Source organism: Strongylocentrotus purpuratus, unplaced genomic scaffold (genome assembly GCF_000002235.5).
Source record: "Strongylocentrotus purpuratus isolate Spur 01 unplaced genomic scaffold, Spur_5.0 spur5_scaffold_4, whole genome shotgun sequence".
Classification (NCBI taxonomy): domain Eukaryota; kingdom Metazoa; phylum Echinodermata; class Echinoidea; order Camarodonta; family Strongylocentrotidae; genus Strongylocentrotus; species Strongylocentrotus purpuratus.
In genome coordinates this window covers 31,640,731-31,661,064 of record NW_022145610.1, presented here as the reverse complement: position 1 = coordinate 31,661,064, position 20,334 = coordinate 31,640,731, and the positions used below count along the sequence as shown (strand labels likewise).

The window sequence follows — 20,334 nt, the reverse complement described above, 5'->3', positions numbered from 1 at the left end:
AAGTGAAACGCGGCATATAGCAAATTTATTATTTAAAAGGGAATAGTCCTAGGTCTTTATGAATAGCCTACTATAGGCCTAATAATATTATTATATGAATAACTACAATAATCTATGAAAATGTAAGGAAAACAACGCCCTCTCATATTGCTCAGCGAAAATAATCCAATCACTGATCCGTCTCCAGCTGTACCGGTATTTCAAGGGCTTTTTTTTCGATCCGAACACTAAATTAGGGTAAAGTTGAAATGATATCACTTTTTTCCACGTAAACGTTTAATTTTTTTTAATAGATGAAATGAATGAATATATCTAAATAATACTTTAAACAACTTTAGCACATAATAGCTTATGATAAGCTGAAAAAATATTGGGGATACATTTCGGCTTCTGTAGAAACCCGTCGTCACAGACTAAAAAGTTGCTCGTCTTCTGTAGAATCCCGTCGTCTCCAAAGTGTTAAATATGCGATTTTTTTGTTTGTTGATAACTTTAATGTTTGACAGATTTTAATCAAATTCGAAATAAAGGTACATAATATCAAAACACAGCCTAAGTTCAATTTTTGAGTATGTAGGTCAAGTGTCATAGCTCATTAAATATACGAATTGGTTTTTGTTTGATAACTTTAGTAACGTTTAGCGGATTTTAATAAAATTTGATATGAAGGTCATGGTATCAAAATACAGCCTAAGTTTGATCTCGGAGTATGTAGGTCAAAGGAGAAAAGTCATACATGTAGCTCATTAAATAAGCAAAAACACCTAATTATATCTGTAAAAATGTGGTCAACTTCCTTGCCTACTAATATAATAGTATAGCCCCAATGGAGGTAACTTGTTTTGATGTATATGTAGGCCATTTGTACCCTGCGAGGGGATGCTACGCTTTGCGGTGACTTGTTTAAATAAATATTTGTGGTCATGTTTTACTTTTTACTTTGTTATTTTTCTTTTGAAGACTGATGGCATCAATTGAGTGATTTGGACTTTAGGAGAAGCAAAGTTTCTGGAGAGTAGGTTATTTTAATGCTACATTCCATGATTCTTTTATAAATACCCAACCTGTTTTACTGACAGATTTCATCGCTATTAGATGATATATATAGATTTTTGCCATATTTATTTTTGAATATTATTAACTGACATTTCTGACCACTTCCCAGTATATTGTATTTGTGATATGGCTATTCACAAATGTACCTGTGAAACTGACTTTTTTAAACATGATTTAAAGAAAAAATAATATTAGAATTTGTTTGCATTTGCTGTATTCAAGGTAAATGGTATCTATCTAGTGATGTAAATAATATTTATGATAGCTTTGTTTTTAAATTCACAAAACTATAACTCGTGTTTCCTGTGAAATTAATGTGTATGAAATATAAGCGTAAAATAAACCTTGGATTACAAATAAAATTATAAAGTTGAGTAAGAAAATATGTGACTATATAAGTTGTATATTAAAAATCCTAATGATTATAGAAAAGAAATATATAGGAAAATTTGTAATAAATCAAATAATAAGATTAAGATTGAGATAAAGAAATATTTAAAGAAAAGTCTCGAAGAAAACATGGAATATTATTAATAAAGCAATGGGAAAAAATGTAAGATAACTAACATTCAAGAGATTAAAAAAGTGATAATTGATTAGAATGACTTAGAAAATTATGAAATGTTTATGTGACATGATTGTAGATGGGAATGTATGATACAGTATTTAAAATTATGTACATTTTGTCTGTAATTCAAATGAAACTTTGTACAACTGATCATTGCAAGATTTACATGTCATATTCTAATTTTATGGTTCTTTTCTTTTCCTAGGCGGAGACTTTTACATTCCTTTCATTCTCATTGAGCTTGTTGGCGGACTGAACAATTCCATTTCATCTTCACCCATATTCCCTTCCCAACTGTCTTCAGACGTATATTCATCATTCACTTTTCTTTATCTCAGAAAGATCCTGCTCTCCGAAGAGAGTGTACCACAGCTGTCTCTTGTAGACCGTATTGGCTGTGTCTTTTATCCATTTCATCCCATTTCATCTTCACACTTGCAAAAACAAATGAAAAATTTACAAAAGCAATTATGAGAACATTATTATATATTCATGCAGAAGCATTCTATACCTAATCACAGAAGTCTTAAATGTTTGCTACAGAAGAAGTCCTACTTTTTACTTGTGATACTTTATATTACTGAATTTTCTAAATTTCACAAATCTTCTCTTATTCTACAAACTTTCTAAATCTATTCTTAATCACAAAAGTTATTCCTACAAGATCTCTAAATCTATTTTTATACTAAGCTGTCTGAACTTTTCTAACCTATTTCATATTACTGAATTTTATATTTCTTAATTATGGAACTTGAAATTGATCAATTCAAGGAAGTGATGAAAGAGATTGTAGATATGCTATATACATGCGATCCGCATAATGAAGAATGTTGTGTCTGTAAAAATACAATTGAAGAAAGTGAAAACAAAGCTACTTGTGAGAGCTGCAATGAACATTATCATGTAACATGTATGGGCTTTTTGTGTCAAGATCTAGTAAATGAGCAAAGATTAATCTGGATATGTTCATATTGTGGAAATAACAACATTGCACATCGACTATTTGATAAAGTATGTATCCCCTCTCATATCAATAGATACCAGCCTCTCGAGACAGTGGATGAAGTATTCAATGATGATGTGCTCCTCTTAACCAAGCAAAATGACAAACACAAGAAATGCAGATCAAAGAAAAGGTATTTTAAGAAATGCAAGAAAATCATTATAGAGCCAGGAAATCAAAGTGTAAAAGTAATGAAATCAAGTGAGTTTGACACGCATGAACATGATCATCTAGTCACTCAAAGAGATTCCCCCAAACAACGTGATCAAGTGCATAGCGAAGAAGTAGGCAGTAATGAATGGATGAAAGTGAAATCAAAAAAGGCAAAGATGTTGGAAAAGATCCAAGACAGAATATCACATTCAACAGCAAAAAGTGACAGTGGAACAGGTCAGAAAAAGAGAATCATAAATGGTGTTGTTTTAGAACCTGGAGTAACGTACATTGGCAAAGCAATGAAATCTTTCTACGAAAGACGAAAAAGTAAAAAATCAAAACGCAAAGTAGACATCAAACTAAACAGAGATGTAGAATGTCAGAATGTATTGGAAAATAATGTTCAAATGTACGCAGAAAAATTGCTAAATGAATACTCAAAGTGTGTGCAATCACCAAAATCTATGATGTCCCATGAAACGAAACTCTACAAAGAAAATAACATGAAGCAAAAACAATCTTGGGCTGATGTAGTAGGCCATGTACAAAATGAAATAATACAGGAACATTCTATTGTTGGCAGTGCGACATGCAGTCATGTTTTTTTAAACAATATAAGGGCAAAGAACAGAGCACATTTCGAGTATGTGGTGGTGCAAAACCAAATGATAAAGGAAAAGTATGTGACGGAAAGACTGAAAACGCGGGTGAAGTAAAGGTGGATAAAGATTGTAAGCAACATGTGGACAAGTCTATTCCTATGAAAATGTTTGAAATGAAACATGATAGTACATTTCATAAACAGTCAGTCAACACCTCTAATGTAATTTAGAAGAGAAGCAAATACCAAATGAGAACATGTCAAATATGGAACAAAATACACTTGTGCAATGTGTTGCCCTGGGCAATTTTCATCAAGGAAATGCTAGATTTGGATTTTATTCTGGAAAGCAATGTGTTTCTAACAGTTTTGCTGCTATTTTATACAGTAAAATTACAGATGTTTCCCAATGGCAAAAACAAGATCTTGACAAGGTATTGAATTATGGTAATGAGTTGTATAGATTTATTCAGCTTAGTTCTGCAATAAATGAAGATTTCTTATTGATATCTGAGTTACCTGATCAATTAGAAGCTTTTGATGTCCATTTTAAGATGCAATGTTCTCAGAGTGTTGTGGGTATAATTTGTGGAGATGAATCTTTTTTAAGTCATTTTAATGCAGTAACATTAAAAGATGCTCTCCATCAGGAATTAGATAGACATGATGCATGCTTTTGTACATTTGGTGGCCAAACATTTGCAATCATATCCACACAAGAACAATATTTTATTTTTGATTCACATTCAAGAGATAGGCATGGACTTATGACAGATGGTGGGACCAGTGTCATTCTATGTTCATCAAACTGGGAAGGTGTGTACGATCATATTTTGAAATTAGCTGAATCTATGGGTATCAATAGAAACCAGACTGAATTTGAACTTACAGGTATAATTGTGAATCTTATCAATTCAAGCGAGATTACTGTGACAGAACATGGTGATAATGGTCATGTTGCAAAAGATGAACAGGACTGTATAAATGTAGTTGAAGTAATGATGGATTTTTCTTGCCAACAGATAGAACTGACAAAAGTAATAGATGTGTTCCCACAAATGTGCCTGATTCTATTGAAATCAATGAAGATGACTGCAATATTATTGATACTGAAAATGATCGGAATGATTGCAGATATTTCGCAAGCAGTTTTTCGACAGATATGTCTGATTGTATTGAAATAGATGATGATGAGGATGACTGCATAATAATTGATGCAGAGCATGATACAAATTATTGCAAAGATTTGTTTAGTGGTGCTCCCTCAGATAGGCCTGATTCTATCAATATAGATGATGTTGATGATGATGACTGCATGGTAATTGATACAGAATACATTACAAATAACTACAAATATTTTCCAGTCCATTCAAGTGAAAAGAAAAAAATGTGTGCTAGATTTAATATTACAGATACATGTATCAGTTCGAAATCAGATATCGACACGTGCATTAATATTGGTACTCCTGCTATTATTTCAAATATTACCGGCGATGGAAATTGTTTTTACCGGGCAATCTCTCTTTTTCTGACAGGGAAGGAAGGCAATCACAAATTTCTGAGGCAAAAGTGTATCCAACATTTGCTGGAAAACTCGCACTTATTTGCTGGTTGTTTAAGATATGAATTTGTATCAGTTAAAGACTATGTTAGTAAAAATAAGCCAGACATCAATGGTGAATGGGCCACAGAGGTAGAAATTGCTGTCATGGCCCATCTGCTTGAAACAGACATATTAATATTTAGTGATATTTATTTAAAGTGGAGACTATATTCATGGAATAACCCTGGACGCATTGTACATGATTCAAATATGGGCATTTATCTATTACATGTTAAAGGGGTACATTTTGATTATGTTGAATCTGTTAATTGTATTGATTTGGTTACAGACGAAGGAAAAAAAACAAAGGAAGTTACATGTAATAAAAAGAGATCTATTAATAGTGAAATGCTTAAAGACAAAAGTAAACTATCCAAACAATATGCATCTTGTGCAACAAAAGATGAAATTGAAGAAACGTTTATGCCAAGTCTAAGCGGAAAAAGTGAAGACATGTTTATGTCCAAAAGAAAGAGAAAAGGTGACACAATTCATGAAAGTGTAAAGTGTGCTAAGTCGAAAAAGATGTCTTTTCCAAAAATGCATAGATATTGCAAAACAAAGAACCAAAACTGGAAAACGATGAGAGGGATAAAAAATCAGCTTCTAAAATTACAAGTTATCCATCAGACAATTGTAATACTATGAATAGAGGTGTTGCTGATGTTTTAAATAAAGGAAACGTGTTCATTGGAAATGACCCTTTAAAGATACGGAATGAAAAAATTGTATTGAAAAAAGTGTCAATTAGACTTGTACGTTTATCTGAATCTGAAATAAAGAATCTTTCATTTGATTTATTGAAAGGTATAAAGAAAACACAATCTAGTGCTAACTTTCAAGGTACAAATATTCCAGTAAAAGGGTCTACAATTGAATTTCCTCAAAAACAAATTAAAAAAGAAAACAAGAAAAGCAAATATAAGCAGTCCTTAAAAAAACGACAACAATTAGCTAAAGAAAGGATGAAAGCAAAACGAAAACAAATTAATGATCATGATGCATACGAAGATGTACAAAACAATGAGAATTATGTAAATGACATGGATGGTTGCAAATTCAAAAGAGATTTCAGTGATGTAAAAAAGACAAAAATGAAACATAAGTATCACTGTAACAAAACTTTCAGAGATGAAAAGAAGAAAAAGATTAAACAGAAGTATCTGTCTGAAGAATCTTTCAGAGATGAACACAAGCAAAAAATAAAGCATAAGTATGAGTCTAATATATTGTTTAGAGATGAACACAAGAAGAAAATAAAATTGAAATATGAGTCTAATGAATCCTTTAGAGATGAACATAAGAAAAAAATGAAACAAAAAATAAAACATGACTATCAGTCTAATAAATCCTTTAGAGATGAACACAAGAAAAAAATGAAACAAAAAATAAAACATGACTATCAGTCTAATATGTTGTTTAGAGATGAGCACAAGAAGAAAATAAAATTAAAATATGAGTCTAATACATTATTTAGAGATGAACACAACAAAAAATAAAACATAAGTATCACTCTAACCAGCATTATAGGCAGAGACTCGCAGAAAAAATAAAGAACGTGCTGGACTTAAGAAAATGAGTTTCAAAAAATTAGAAAATGTACTACGAAATTTCAGAAATGTTATTTCTCATGGACCAGAATATGTCTGTTGTGTATGCCTAAAATTGCTTTTTCAAAGTCAAGTCTTAAAATGCATTAAGCAAAATTACCAAAACAAAACGTGTATGAATGAGTCCTATTTACACATTTGCAATTCACACTGTAATGAAAACTGTCAATTGGCGCACTCATCTCGTGGACATTTATGGATATGCTTTACATGCCACAGAAAATTGTTGACGAATAAATTACCGGCTGAGGCTAGTGTTAACAGTTTGCAATTGCATGAGATTCCAGAAGAATTGAAGGACTTGAATAATTTAGAGCAACATTTAATTGCACGTAACATCAGTTTTTTCAAATTAATTCGTTTACCTAAGGGAGGTCAAAATGCAGTTCATGGACCAGTTGTTTGTGTGCCTTCGAATACAATGAAAACTGTAAATATGCTACCTCCACCAGAAAGAGAAGATCAATTGATCCGTGTGAAATTGAAAAGGAAAATATCTTATAAGGGCCATCATGAGTATAAATTTGTTAATAAAAATAAGGTGCTAAATGGGTTGCACTATTTGAAAAAAAACAATAAGTGGTATTCTGATATAAGTATCAATGAAAACTGGAATAATTCGTTGTCAGGAGAAATGTGTAGTGCAGAAACAAACGACAATGACGATTCAATTCAAAACTTTGAAGAACAGGAAAATGATGACCAAGAAGCAAGGTTAAATGGAATTCAACTTGATACCTGCTTGCAACCAGTTGATATTGGACAAGAAATCCTGGATCAACATTTTGATGATATTTTCTGTTGTGCTCCATGTGAAGGCAACAATCCCATAGCACTTCTTAGAGATGAAAGCAATGAACCTAAATCTTTTCCTGTATTATTTCCAAAAGGTCAACCAACTTATCATGATTTCAGAAGTGTACGGGTGACCCTTGGAAGATATCTTCAAAATAGGCTAATGCACGTAGATAATCGCTTTGCTAAAAGTACAGATTTTATTTTTTATGCTCAGTGCATTTATGAAATTCAACAAGTTTTGTCCGGTGTTTCAATTGCATTGAGAAAAACATCAAGTAAAAGTGATACTGATGCACCAATCACTATCAAAGATTTAAAACAAATTGACAAAGTTCAGGACATATTAAAATCAGATAGAGGGTTTCGCTTTCTGAAACAGATAAGAGGTTCTCCTCCATATTGGTCTGCCACACAAAAGATTTATTAGCCATGGTGAGACAGCTTGGTATACCTACATGGTTTGCAAGTTTCTCGGCAGCAGACATGAGATGGCCTGAAGTATTAAATACTTTATTAATGGAAAGAGGTGATAAACGAAAAATCAATGACCTAGATTGGACAGATAAATGTGAACTTTTAAAGTCGAATCCAGTGACTGTTGCAAGGATGTTTGACAAAAGATTTCACACTTTTTTGAAAAATGTTATTTTGTCTGAAGCACATCCCATTGGTCATGTAATAGATTATTTTTATCGTGTTGAATTCCAACAGCGAGGATCTCCACACACACATTGTTTATTCTGGGTAAAGGATGCACCAGAGCATGGATATAGTTCAGATGAGGAAGTAGTTTCCTTCATTGATAAATACATTTCTTGCAAGATACCATCCGAACAAGAAGATCCAGAACTCCATGAAATAATCACTCATGTGCAGCAGCATAGCAAAAAGCATTCAAAATCTTGTAAAAAGAAGGGAAAAACATGTCGGTTCAATTTTCCAAGACCACCATCTGATAGAACATGTGTACTTTATCCCAAAGAGGGTAATCCCGATGAAATTGATAGTGCAAAACAATTATTAGAATCTATCAAAAACGCTGTAAATCAGGAAAATAATTACACTAATGTCTCGGACCTTTTTAAAGATTGTAACACAACACAGACTGAATTTGAAACTGCAACTAGGTTATTAGCTAAACAAGAAATTTTGATCAAGAAAAGAGACCCCAAAGATGTATGGATAAATCAGTACAATCCTTTTCTACTGAGAGCATGGAATGCAAATATGGACTTACAATTTGTTATGGATGTTTATGCATGTGTTAGATATATTGTATCATACATTTCAAAATCAGAGAGAGAAATGGGAATGCTCTTAAGCCATGCTCAATCTGAAATAAATGAGGGAAATCATGATGCAAGAAAAAGTATCAGACAGCTCGGAAATGTCTACATGCAAAATCGAGAAGTATCTGCACAGGAGAGTGTGTATCGTGTATGTTCCCTTCGATTAAAAGAGTGTTCACGAAAAGTCGAATTTATTCCGGTTGGTCCAAATCCTGTTAGAATGAGTTTACCTTTACATGTTATTCAAAGTAGACCTGACGATAATGATGATGATAGGAGTCCATGGATGGCAAATAAACTTGATCGATATAAAGCTAGACCTAATGGAAGTGAATTTGACACTATGTGTCTTGCAAAATTCTGTGCATGCTACAGAATACTAACTGCATCGCAAGTGAAAGGCACTAAAACATCACCATATTTATTTGAATTGAAAAATAATTCGGGATACATTCAGAAACGAACAAGGTCTAGTGTTGCTGTCGTAAGATATCCACGATTTTCTAAAATACTTTCTCCAGAAAAATATTACCTCAGTATATTGCAACTTTTCCTGCCATTTAGTAATGATGAGCAGTTAAAACCACCACAGTTTGAGACATATCAGGAATTTTATAAAACAGGTAATGTCAAACTACAGGGAGGCAATTTGGAAAGTGTAAAATCAATAGTAGACAAACATTGTAAAGAGTACGAAAGAAATTCAAGAGCCATTGAACAAGCTGAACTTTTCATGGACAAATTTGGTTCTCCAGAAGATGCGTGGGCTCTTTTATGTCCTGAAAGTGAAAAAGAAAGACTAGAAAATCCTAAGAACAAAGTTGAAATGGATGAACCAGAATGTGAATTGGACATTCCAGATTTCAAACATGAAAAAAAGAATGAAACTTCTAGTGTGGAATTTCGAAGCCATGGAATTTCAAAACATGAATCAAATAGTTTGATTCGATGTTTAAACAATGAGCAAAAAGAAATCTTTTACAAAATTAGACAATGGTGCTTAGAGAAAGTGAATGGTACAGAAAGTCAACCTTTTCATGTACTTATTAGTGGTGGTGCAGGAACAGGAAAATCTTATTTAATAAAATGTATATACCACGAAGCTGTACGCATACTTGGTAAAATGATGGTTAATCCTGATGACATTTCAATCTTGAAAGTTGCACCAACTGGCATAGCTGCATTCAATATAGATGGATCTACAATTCACAGTGCACTCTCAGTTCCAATCAACGCCAAATTTCCTTATCGACCACTTGGTGAAGAAAGAATTAACACCCTTCGTAATAAGCTTGGACAGTTGCAAATTTTGATCATAGATGAAATTTCCATGGTAGATTCCAAATTGTTGTACTACATACACGGTCGATTAAGACAAATTAAGCAATCACGCACTGATTGTCCATTCGGTAACGTTTCGGTATTGGCAGTTGGAGATTTTTATCAATTACCACCTGTGAAAGGAACACCCTTGTATAAGGAATCGGTAGAACAATCGCTGTGGTCTGAAAATTTCAAAAGGTAGAACTGGTTGAAATAATGAGACAAAAGGAAGATTTGGCATTTGCTCTACTCTTGAATAGATTGAGAGTTAAGGAAAAGAAAGACACTTTATCAGATGCAGATTTATCCATCCTTACCTCTCGTGAAACTGGTGAAGAATGTGAAGAAGATATGCACATCTATTCAACTAATAAACAAGTAAATGAATGGAATAGCAGAATGTTGCACAGCAAATGTGAAGATATTATATGTGTTAAAGCTGAAGACAGAAATAACAGCAAGGATAATGACGAAATATGTACCGAACCATGTAAATCTGGTCAAAGTTCTTTGCCTCGCAATCTGTCAATTGCTTTGAATGCCAGGGTGATGCTTTTAAAAAATATTGATACCAATATAGGTTTGACAAATGGATGTATAGGTACAGTTGCAGAAATAGTAAAACGAAACAACGAATCCAAGCCATACTGCATCAGTGTAAAATTTGATAGCCAGAAAATTGGCATTCAATCGATCAAAATGTATGAAGAATCAATGGGTAAAAATTACACAAGAAAGCAATTTCCCCTCAAACTGGCTTATGCTTGCACGGTTCACAAAGTACAAGGCATGACTTTAAATAAAGTAGTAGTATCACTGAAAAAAATATTTGCATCTGGACATAGCTATGTAGGCCTGAGTCGTGTAACTTCTTTATCTGGACTTACCATTGAAGATTTTCATCCAAAAGTTATATACTGTGATCCAAAGATTAAAAAACACCTTAATGATATGACCAATTTCTTGGAAACTTCTATAGCAGAGGAAACATATGATGATGGTTTATGCATAATGTTGCACAATATTCAAGGATTAAAACAACATTATGTAGACTTACAATGCAATCCAACATTCCTGAATTCTGATATTATTTGTTTGACTGAAACATGGCTATCGGATAAGGATGATGCTTTTGAAATATGCTTAGCTCATTTCAAATTGTATCATCAATCAAGATATAACTCTTATTCTATCACAAGTGACTCAAGGCAACAGTTCAAGGACCAGTCACATGGAGGTGTTGCAGTTTATAGCAAGAATGAATTTTCAAGCAGACTTGATATAAAGATTGATAATCTAGAGTTTATTGCTTTTCTTATAACCTGTCCTGTTTCTGTTGTCATTGCAGTTGTTTATCGCCCTCCGACATACAGAATGAAAGACTTCTGTGAGTGTTTGAATAACTTATTAGAAGAGCTACATAAAGTGGGTACAAAATGTATTGTAATGGGCGACTTCAATGATAACTTATTAAAACAGTCATCTAGAATACAAGACTTGATGTGTAATCATGGCTATACACAACATGTAAAGCAATCAACCACTGAAGGTGATACTTTGATTGACCATGTATACAGCAAAGGTCTACCGTTGGTTGAAACACAAGTGATTCCTATTTATTATAGTTACCATGAAGCAATTAAAATAAAGCTCTTTCACATTTGACATTTTAGATATTTCAATCGTATCACAAGGTGATCCTTAGCTGTTAATCTAAACTACTCCAGACTTTATTTTGTTGAAGATTAAGATTAGGGTTGGTATTGAGTTCAAGGTTAGTTTTTTTAACTAAGTGAGCATTAGATATAGTGTTTGGTCCTGAGCTGAATTCGGGATTTGGTTGATGTAGAAAATTTGACCACGGACTATCTGTAATCATCTTTGGAGCATTTTCACTTTCTCTGATTGAAGCTTTCTCAGACCTAATCTTCATTACATTAATAAATAAAAGTTAAACTGAATTCGACCTCCACCACAAAAGGCAGCGACACTACCGCCCCAGAGATCACGTTTTGTCCCTGTAACGTCTTCGTCCAGGCTGCGTCCTGTGCCAGCAGTGCCACGGCCTCCTGGGACGCCTCTACAGCTACGGACGCCTCAGAACCCATCACAGCAGTCAGTAACTTCTCGCCTGGTGATTCCTTTGATGTTAGCACTTATCTGGTCATCTATTACCTTATCGATAACGCTAGTTTCTACTCGACATGCAGCTTTAAAGTCACTGTCACTTCAAGTGGAGGTCAGTGATTTTCTTTTAATTATCAGGTGGGCTGTATCTAATACAGACCACCTTATATTTTTGTTAAAATCGCCTTTATTTATTTATTTATTTATTTATTTTTCTTATTTCGACCCACTTTTTTGTGTGCAAGATGATTTGAAAATGGCTCAATCAAATATCTTAAAATTTAACACACATATGTATAGGCATATTCACAAAACACAGCAAATTTTTGACTGATGACGTCATCTAGGCGCTATTTTATGAAATTTTTTGAAAATCAACTCGTGATCATATCTTCATAACCAAATATAATTTCTCATTTATATTTATCATGATTAAGGTCAATATCAGTCCGGTCAAATTCAGGTCAAAAAACGCGCGAGTGTGCGTACGTCCGCGCATCAATACGCGCGCAAAAATTTTAAATGCTCAAAATCGTCTTAAATTATTTTTGCATACGTTTCAGGTCATTTTAAGCATTTCATAAAAAATTGCGCGCGCGTTGTCGCGCGTAACACCATTACAAAACATAGAATCGCCATTTTTTTTCTTTCATGATATTTCTCATATTTTTTCAAGGAATTTGATACCATGTTTATCTCTTTATGACCATTAATAACAAGATGAGCGTCAATTCAAGATAAATGACAGTGCGCGCGAGCGCTTTTAATACATAGCATATATGGGAAAAAACATGCCTATACAAAATTCATTATAGCTCTTTGGAATGAACCGTGACCTTCAATTTTTTTTCATATTTGGATAGAGTATGAGTCGGAGATATGATTCCATGTCTCATTTGGCCATTAAGTGTATCGTGACATCATCATAATGACCTTCGAACTAAAACTAGGAATTTGCATATTATGACGTCAGCATATTTATGGAAAATTGATTGTATCTCTGTATATTGATCAATTTTCTTCCAAATTTCGATATGTTGTAGCTATGATAATTTTCTACATGTTTAATAATAACCATTTTTCATTTTGATGACGTCATTAGAGTGAAAATTTCGATTAAAGGCCTTTTGTCAAAAGTGACATAATTTGCATGTTATGCCTATAGAAGGTGATTTTAATTCACGTTATGAATCTACATGATATTGTTTTTTAAGAATTTCTAAGCAGTATGTCGCTTATTTTTGCTCTATTTTGTCTCAAATTTTAGTTGACCAGCCCACCTATACTTGTTCCAAACAAGTATTATATGTCTAGTTTTTGTTTGTTTTTGATTTGTTTTGGGAGTGTAAGACATTATTGTGAAATCTTGCTTTGAAAAAAATACTTGCTTTAACTGACCCATTTATGTATAGAGTACCAAGGTGTGACGTCATACTAGCCAAGTTGTCAAGGTTGCTGGTTACAAACAATTTGTGCTAAACCATGATGTGGTGATCACACCGGTGCCAAACACTGACTTTGCCCTGCTCTAGCTTGTTGTGTGAATGATTGTGCCTTGAACCTCATTGACGGGCTCTGTTTAAAACCAGTAACCCGGACGACAAGTGAACATGACGTTAACACTTTACTCTATTACAGCAATTGTTTGGTTCAAATTTTTTCTGCATATAAACATGTTGCTATGTTTGGCATTTGTCTGTGTTTCATGAGCAGATTAGAATTGTAAAAATGTAGGTAGTGAAATGATTCAAATTTGTACCAAATCTGAGAAGATGAATGTACACTGTATCTCTGGATAGAGGAAGCAACTTATATTTTTTGAAAATGGAGGCTGCATGTACATATTCCCTATCTCTGACATCATTTTCATCCAATTTCTTTGTCACAGTGGTCATCGACAGAGAGAACCCCGTCCTGACCAGCTGTTTAACCGACATCGTCGCCAATGCCAGCCCTGGTACCTCGACCCCGGTGGTTTTATGGCTGGCTCCTGTGGCATCAGACAACTCAGACTCCGTTTCCCTGACGGTCAATCAACTACAAGGCAGTTCCATTGCTGTTGGATCTACTGAGGTCACCTACACAGCTAGGTATGGATTGTTAGAAAGACAGAGCTAAGCTGTGTTATTGGTAGAAGTTGCAAGGGGAGAAATAACGAGGGTACTGACTAGAACTATTTTATATTTTGGGTACCATAGGAATTTTTGTTATCAGTCTTCTCTTTGAATGTCCTGATTTAGACCTATGCTCAGTACAGATCGGGAGAAAAGTGTATAAAGGTGATATGTCATTTAAAGAGATATTCTTGCTTCATTATGATTCATCAAGGAACGATTTATCCAGGAACAGATGGCACCCGACCATCCTTCCTCAACTGGCCAAGCAACATTGACGAGACCGTCCCCTTCGGTAGCAGCCCAACTACCGTCAGCTGGACCGAGCCCATTGGTGTAGCCAGCGTTGCGGCCCCACAGAGCTCTGGATTTTTCTTTGCCGTGGAATACACTTACATGGTGTACACCGCCACAGACCCAAGCGGCAACTTCAAAGGCTGCTCTTTCTCTGTCACCGTCACAGGTAGGTGGAAACTTGTGTTAAAAGAGATTGTGGTTGAAAGGGAGTAAAGATACAAGCAAAAATGTTGATGTTTTAGAAAACTCAAATACATACACGCGTTCAAGTGTACCAATCGCCTGAAGAAAAACAAATCTTGAGTATCATTGGAATATATAAGATCAGCCGAACAAAAATTTCTAGGTATTTTACAAAATAATGGAGTATGACTATTAAGATAATAAAGGGTAACAAACAAACCAATATAACAGAGTGAGCAAGGAACTGAAGTCATTTTGCGTTACAGTTGCGTCTTTTCTACCCCTACAATTCGCTAAGCTACCTTTTCATAATTCTAAACTTCAACTCTGGACCAATGAAACCTAACACTAGAAGCTAACTGAAATCAGAATCGTCTTTGATTTTCATTTTGTACCTATCGTTAAGTGCAAAATAGCATGTGTGACAAACGAGCGAAGATCGTATATAACTAAAGTGTTGAAAATAAGCTCTAAATATCATTCTAATAAACTTGTTTATTTTCCTAAGACAACACAGCCCCAGTCACCTCCAACTGCCCTACTTCCTAGACTATCACCTGGACCGAAACCCATCTTTACTGATAGCTCAGGTGTGGTCACCAGCAACTTCAACTCCGGCTCCTCTTTCCCTACCGTCACTTACACCACAACGTTGGATAATGTTCCTTTAATATCGTTGTCAATCTTGGTACGTAGGCTTCTATTAAATGCACAGACTGCAATAATAAAATCTGGGCCCTGCTTTTATGAATTTAGGAGCACTCGTATTAGTAAACTCTACTCCATAACATGTTCAGCAAGAGGCTATTAATCTGCCTGTAAAATGTATTGCAACTCCTCTCTGTATGCCAAAAATATGTAAGTTAGCATAGGTATAGATCATTAGAAAGACAGAGCCATGCAGTGTTATTGGTAGGAGTTGCAAGGGGACAAATATAGAGGGTACTGACTAAAATGGAACAATAGGAATTTTTCTTATCAGTCTTCTCCTTGAATGTCCTAATTAAGACCTATGCTCAGTACAGATCAGGGGAAAAGTGTAAAGACGATATGCCATTTAAAGAGATATTCTTGCTTCATTATGATTTATCAAGGAACGATTTATCCAGGAACGGATGGCACCCGACCATCCTTCCTCAACTGGCCAAGCAACATCGACGGGACCGTCCCCTTCGGTAGCAGCCCAACTACCGTCAGCTGGACCGAGCCCATTGGTGTAGCCAGCGTTGCGGCCCCACAGAGCTCTGGGTCTTTCTTTGTCGTGGAATACGCTAACATGCCAAAAATATGTAAGTTAGCATAGGTATAGATCATTAGAAAGACAGAGCCATGCAGTGTTATTGGTAGGAGTTGCAAATGGACAAATATCGAGGGTACTGACTAAAATGGTACCATAGGAATTTTTCTTATCAGTCTTCTCTTTGAATGTCCTGATTTAGACCTATGCTCAGTACAGATCAGGGGAAAAGTGTAAAGGTTATATGCCATTTAAAGAGATATTCTTGCTTCATTATGATTCATCAAGGAACGATTTATCCAGGAACGGATGGCACCCGACCATCCTTCCTCAACTGGCCAAGCAACATCGACGAGACCGTCCCCTTCGGTAGCAGCCCAACTACTGTCAGCTGGACTGAGCCCATTGGTGTAGCCAGCGTTGCGGCCTCACAGAGCTCTGGATCTTTCTTTGTCGTGGGATACACTAACGTGGCCTACACCGCCACAGATGCAAGCAGCAACTTTGAAAGCTGCTCTTTCTCTGTCACTGTCACAGGTAGGTGGGAACTTGTGTTTAGAAGAGATTGTGGTTGAAAGAGAGTAAAGACAGAAGCAAAAATGTTGATGTTTTAGAAAACTCAGATACATACACGTGTTAAGGTGTACCAATCGCCTGAAGAATAAAAATATTGGGTATCACTGGAATATATAAGATCAGCCGAACAAAAATTTCTAGGTATTTTACAAAATAAAGGAGTATGACTATATGAAGACAATAAAGGGTAACAAACAAACCAATAGAACAGAGTGAGCAAAGAACTGAAGTCCGACTTGGGTTCCATGTGTGCCCCATAACAAGTGTAATCTTGCTACCGAAATACAAGTACTTGTTTATGCTCAGTACAGATCAGGGGAAAAGTGTAAAGGTTATATGCCATTTAAAGAGATATTCTTGCTTCATTATGATTCATCAAGCAACGATTTATCCAGGAACGGATGGCACCCGACCATCCTTCCTCAACTGGCCAAGCAACATCGACGAGACCGTCCCCTTCGGTAGCAGCCCAACTACCGTCAGCTGGACCGAGCCCATTGGTGTAGCCAGCGTTGCGGCCTCACAGAGCTCTGGATCTTTCTTTGTCGTGGGATACACTAACGTGGCCTACACCGCCACAGACGCAAGCAGCAACTTCGAAAGCTGCTCTTTCTCTGTCACCGTCACAGATAGGTGGGAACTTGTGTTAAGAAGAGATTGTGGTTGAAAGGGAGTAAAGATAAATGCAAAAATGTTGATGTTTTAGAAAACTCAGATACATACACGTGTTAAAGTGTACCAATCGCCTGAAGAATAAAAATATTGGGTATCACTGGAATATATAAGATCAGCCGAACAATTTTTTTTAGGTATTTTACAAAATAAAGGAGTATGACTATGAAGGCAATAAAGGGTAACAAACAAACCAATAGAACAGAGTGAGCAAGTAACTGAAGTCATTTTGCATTTCAGTTGCTTCTTTTCTACCCCTACAATTCGCTAAGCTACCTTATCATAATTCTTAACTTCAACTCTGGACCAAAGGAACCTAACCGAAATCAAAATCATCTTTAATTTTCATTTTGTACTTATGGGTTTGTGCAAAATAGCATGTGTGACAAACGAGCGAAGATCATAACGAAAGTGTTGAAATTAAGCTCTTAATATTATTGTAATAAACTTGTTGATTTTCCTTAGACAACACAGCCCCAGTCACCTCCAATTGCCCTGCATCCCAGACTATCACCTGGACCGAAACCCATCTTTACCAATATCTTGGGTGTGGCCACCGTCACTAGCAACTTCAACTCCAGCTCCTCTTTCCCCACCATCACTCACACCGCGACTGATTTCCTCAGCAACGTTGGATAATGTTCCTTTAAAGGTAATACAAGGTTTGGGAAATTTTGAAAATTGGGTGGATAGTGATTCTTTACAATTTTGATATATTTGGATGCCCCTGTGGATGTATTATAAGCACTAGAAAATTTAGCACCTGAAACACTTCTGCTTTCAAGAAAATTGAATATAAAAATTTACCGGTGCTCATGGTAAATTTTGATAAATTTCAAATAGCACCTACGGCTGTACAATGGTAGCTGCGACCATGCAAATCTCAGAATATGTAGTTGTGATATATAATTTCCAAATGGGAATAGCAAATCGGTCAATTTTGGTCCGGAAACATTGTTTTATAGCTTAATTAATATCTTGACCTTGAGAGAGAGCTATACAACATAAAGAGTTTATTATCGACAATTTCATATCTTTAGACTCGATTTCAACCAGGACAACGATCACTGAATATTGTAGGGTCGCATATGCTTCCAATATGTTCATTTGAACCAAATTCATGACCCCATACCAAAACTTTGTATTGCCTTTAATATCGTTGTCAATCTTGGTACGTAGGCTTCTATTAAATGCACAGACTGCAATAATATAATCTGGGCCATGTCTTATATGAATTAAGGAGAACTCGTATTAGTAAACTCCACTCCATAACATGTTTAGCAAGAGGCTATTAATCTGCCTGTAAAATGTATTGCAACTCCTCTCTGTATGCCAAAAATATGTAAGTTAGCATAGGTATAGATCATTAGAAAGACAGAGCCATGCAGTGTTATTGGTAGGAGTTGCAAGGGGACAAATATAGAGGGTACTGACTAAACTGGTACCATAGAATTTTTTCTTATCAGTCTTCTCTTTGAATGTCCTGATTTAGACCAATGCTCAGTACAGATCAGGGGAAAAGTGTAAAGGTTATATGCCATTTAAAGATATATTCTTGCTTCATTATGATTCATCAAGGAACGATTTATCCAGGAACGGATGGCACCCGACCATCCTTCCTCAACTGGCCAAGCAACATCGACGAGACCGTCCCCTTCGGTAGCAGCCCAACTACCGTCAGCTGGACCGAGCCCATTGGTGTAGCCAGCATTGCGGCCCCACAGAGCTCTGGATCTTTCTTTGTCGTGGAATACGCTAACATGCCAAAAATATGTAAGTTAGCATAGGTATAGATCATTAGAAAGACAGAGCCATGCAGTGTTATTGGTAGGAGTTGCAAATGGACAAATATCGAGGGTACTGACTAAAATGGTACCATAGGAATTTTTCTTATCAGTCTTCTCTTTGAATGTCCTGATTTAGACCTATGCTCAGTACAGATCAGGGGAAAAGTGTAAAGGTTATATGCCATTTAAAGATATATTCTTGCTTCATTATGATTCATCAAGGAACGATTTATCCAGGAACGGATGGCACCCGACCATCCTTCCTCAACTGGCCAAGCAACATCGACAAGACCGTCCCCTTCGGTAGCAGCCCAACTACTGTCAGCTGGACCGAGCCCATTGGTGTAGCCAGAGTTGCGGCCTCACAGAGCTCTGGATCTTTCTTTGTCGTGGGATACACTAACGTGGCCTACACCGCCACAGACGCAAGCAGCAACTTTGAAAGCTGCTCTTTCTCTGTCACCGTCACAGGTAGGTGGGAACTTGTGTTTAGAAGAGATTGTGGTTGAAAGAGAGTAAAGATAGAAGCAAAAATGTTGATGTTTTAGAAAACTCAGATACATACACGTGTTAAAGTGTACCAATCGCCTGAAGAATAAAAATATTGGGTATCACTGGAATATATAAGATCAGCCGAACAATTTTTTTTAAGGTATTTTACAAAATAAAGGAGTATGACTATGAAGGCAATAAAGGGTAACAAACAAACCAATAGAACAGAGTGAGCAAAGAACTGAAGTCCGACTTGGGTTCCATGTGTGCCCCATAACAAGTGTAATCTTGCTACCGAAATACAAGTACTTGTTTATGCTCAGTACAGATCAGGGGAAAAGTGTAAAGGTTATATGCCATTTAAAGAGATATTCTTGCTTCATTATGATTCATCAAGGAACAATTTATCCAGGAACGGATGGCACCCGACCATCCTTCCTCAACTGGCCAAGCAACATCGACGAGACCGTCCCCTTCGGTAGCAGCCCAACTACCGTCAGCTGGACCGAGCCCATTGGTGTAGCCAGAGTTGCGGCCTCACAGAGCTCTGGATCTTTCTTTGTCGTGGGATACACTAACGTGGCCTACACCGCCACAGACGCAAGCAGCAACTTCGAAAGCTGCTCTTTCTCTGTCACCGTCACAGATAGGTGGGAACTTGTGTTAAGAAGAGATTGTGGTTGAAAGGGAGTAAAGATAAATGCAAAAATGTTGATGTTTTAGAAAACTCAGATACATACACGTGTTAAAGTGTACCAATCGCCTGAAGAATAAAAATATTGGGTATCACTGGAATATATAAGATCAGCCAAACAATTTTTTTTAGGTATTTTACAAAATAA

General features: G+C 35.8%; 1 protein-coding gene across 13 annotated transcripts; it reads left to right on the top strand.

Moving 5' to 3' along the window:
* Window positions 1-940: 940 nt before the first annotated feature.
* LOC115929128 (hyalin-like) lies at window positions 941-19,944 on the top strand. 13 transcript variants are annotated; one of them, XM_030997369.1, is made up of 7 exons: window positions 941-1,015; window positions 2,662-2,760; window positions 11,356-11,394; window positions 11,989-12,246; window positions 14,023-14,224; window positions 15,823-16,017; window positions 16,254-16,303. In XM_030997369.1, the coding sequence occupies exons 2-6, from the start codon at window positions 2,727-2,729 to the stop codon at window positions 15,905-15,907; spliced, it is 618 nt and encodes a 205-aa protein (XP_030853229.1). In that variant the 5' UTR covers window positions 941-1,015; window positions 2,662-2,726; the 3' UTR covers window positions 15,908-16,017; window positions 16,254-16,303. The 13 variants fall into 13 exon arrangements, with proteins under 13 accessions (XP_030853229.1, XP_030853227.1, XP_030853226.1 ...); XM_030997367.1 differs by lacking the exons at window positions 941-1,015; window positions 11,356-11,394; window positions 11,989-12,246; window positions 15,823-16,017; window positions 16,254-16,303 and adding exons at window positions 14,463-14,711; window positions 16,922-17,174; window positions 17,679-17,865; window positions 18,792-18,986; window positions 19,890-19,944 and having other exon boundaries at window positions 2,309-2,760; XM_030997366.1 differs by lacking the exons at window positions 941-1,015; window positions 11,356-11,394; window positions 11,989-12,246; window positions 15,823-16,017; window positions 16,254-16,303 and adding exons at window positions 14,463-14,711; window positions 16,922-17,174; window positions 17,679-17,865; window positions 18,792-18,986; window positions 19,238-19,292 and having other exon boundaries at window positions 2,309-2,760.
* Window positions 19,945-20,334: the final 390 nt, after the last annotated feature.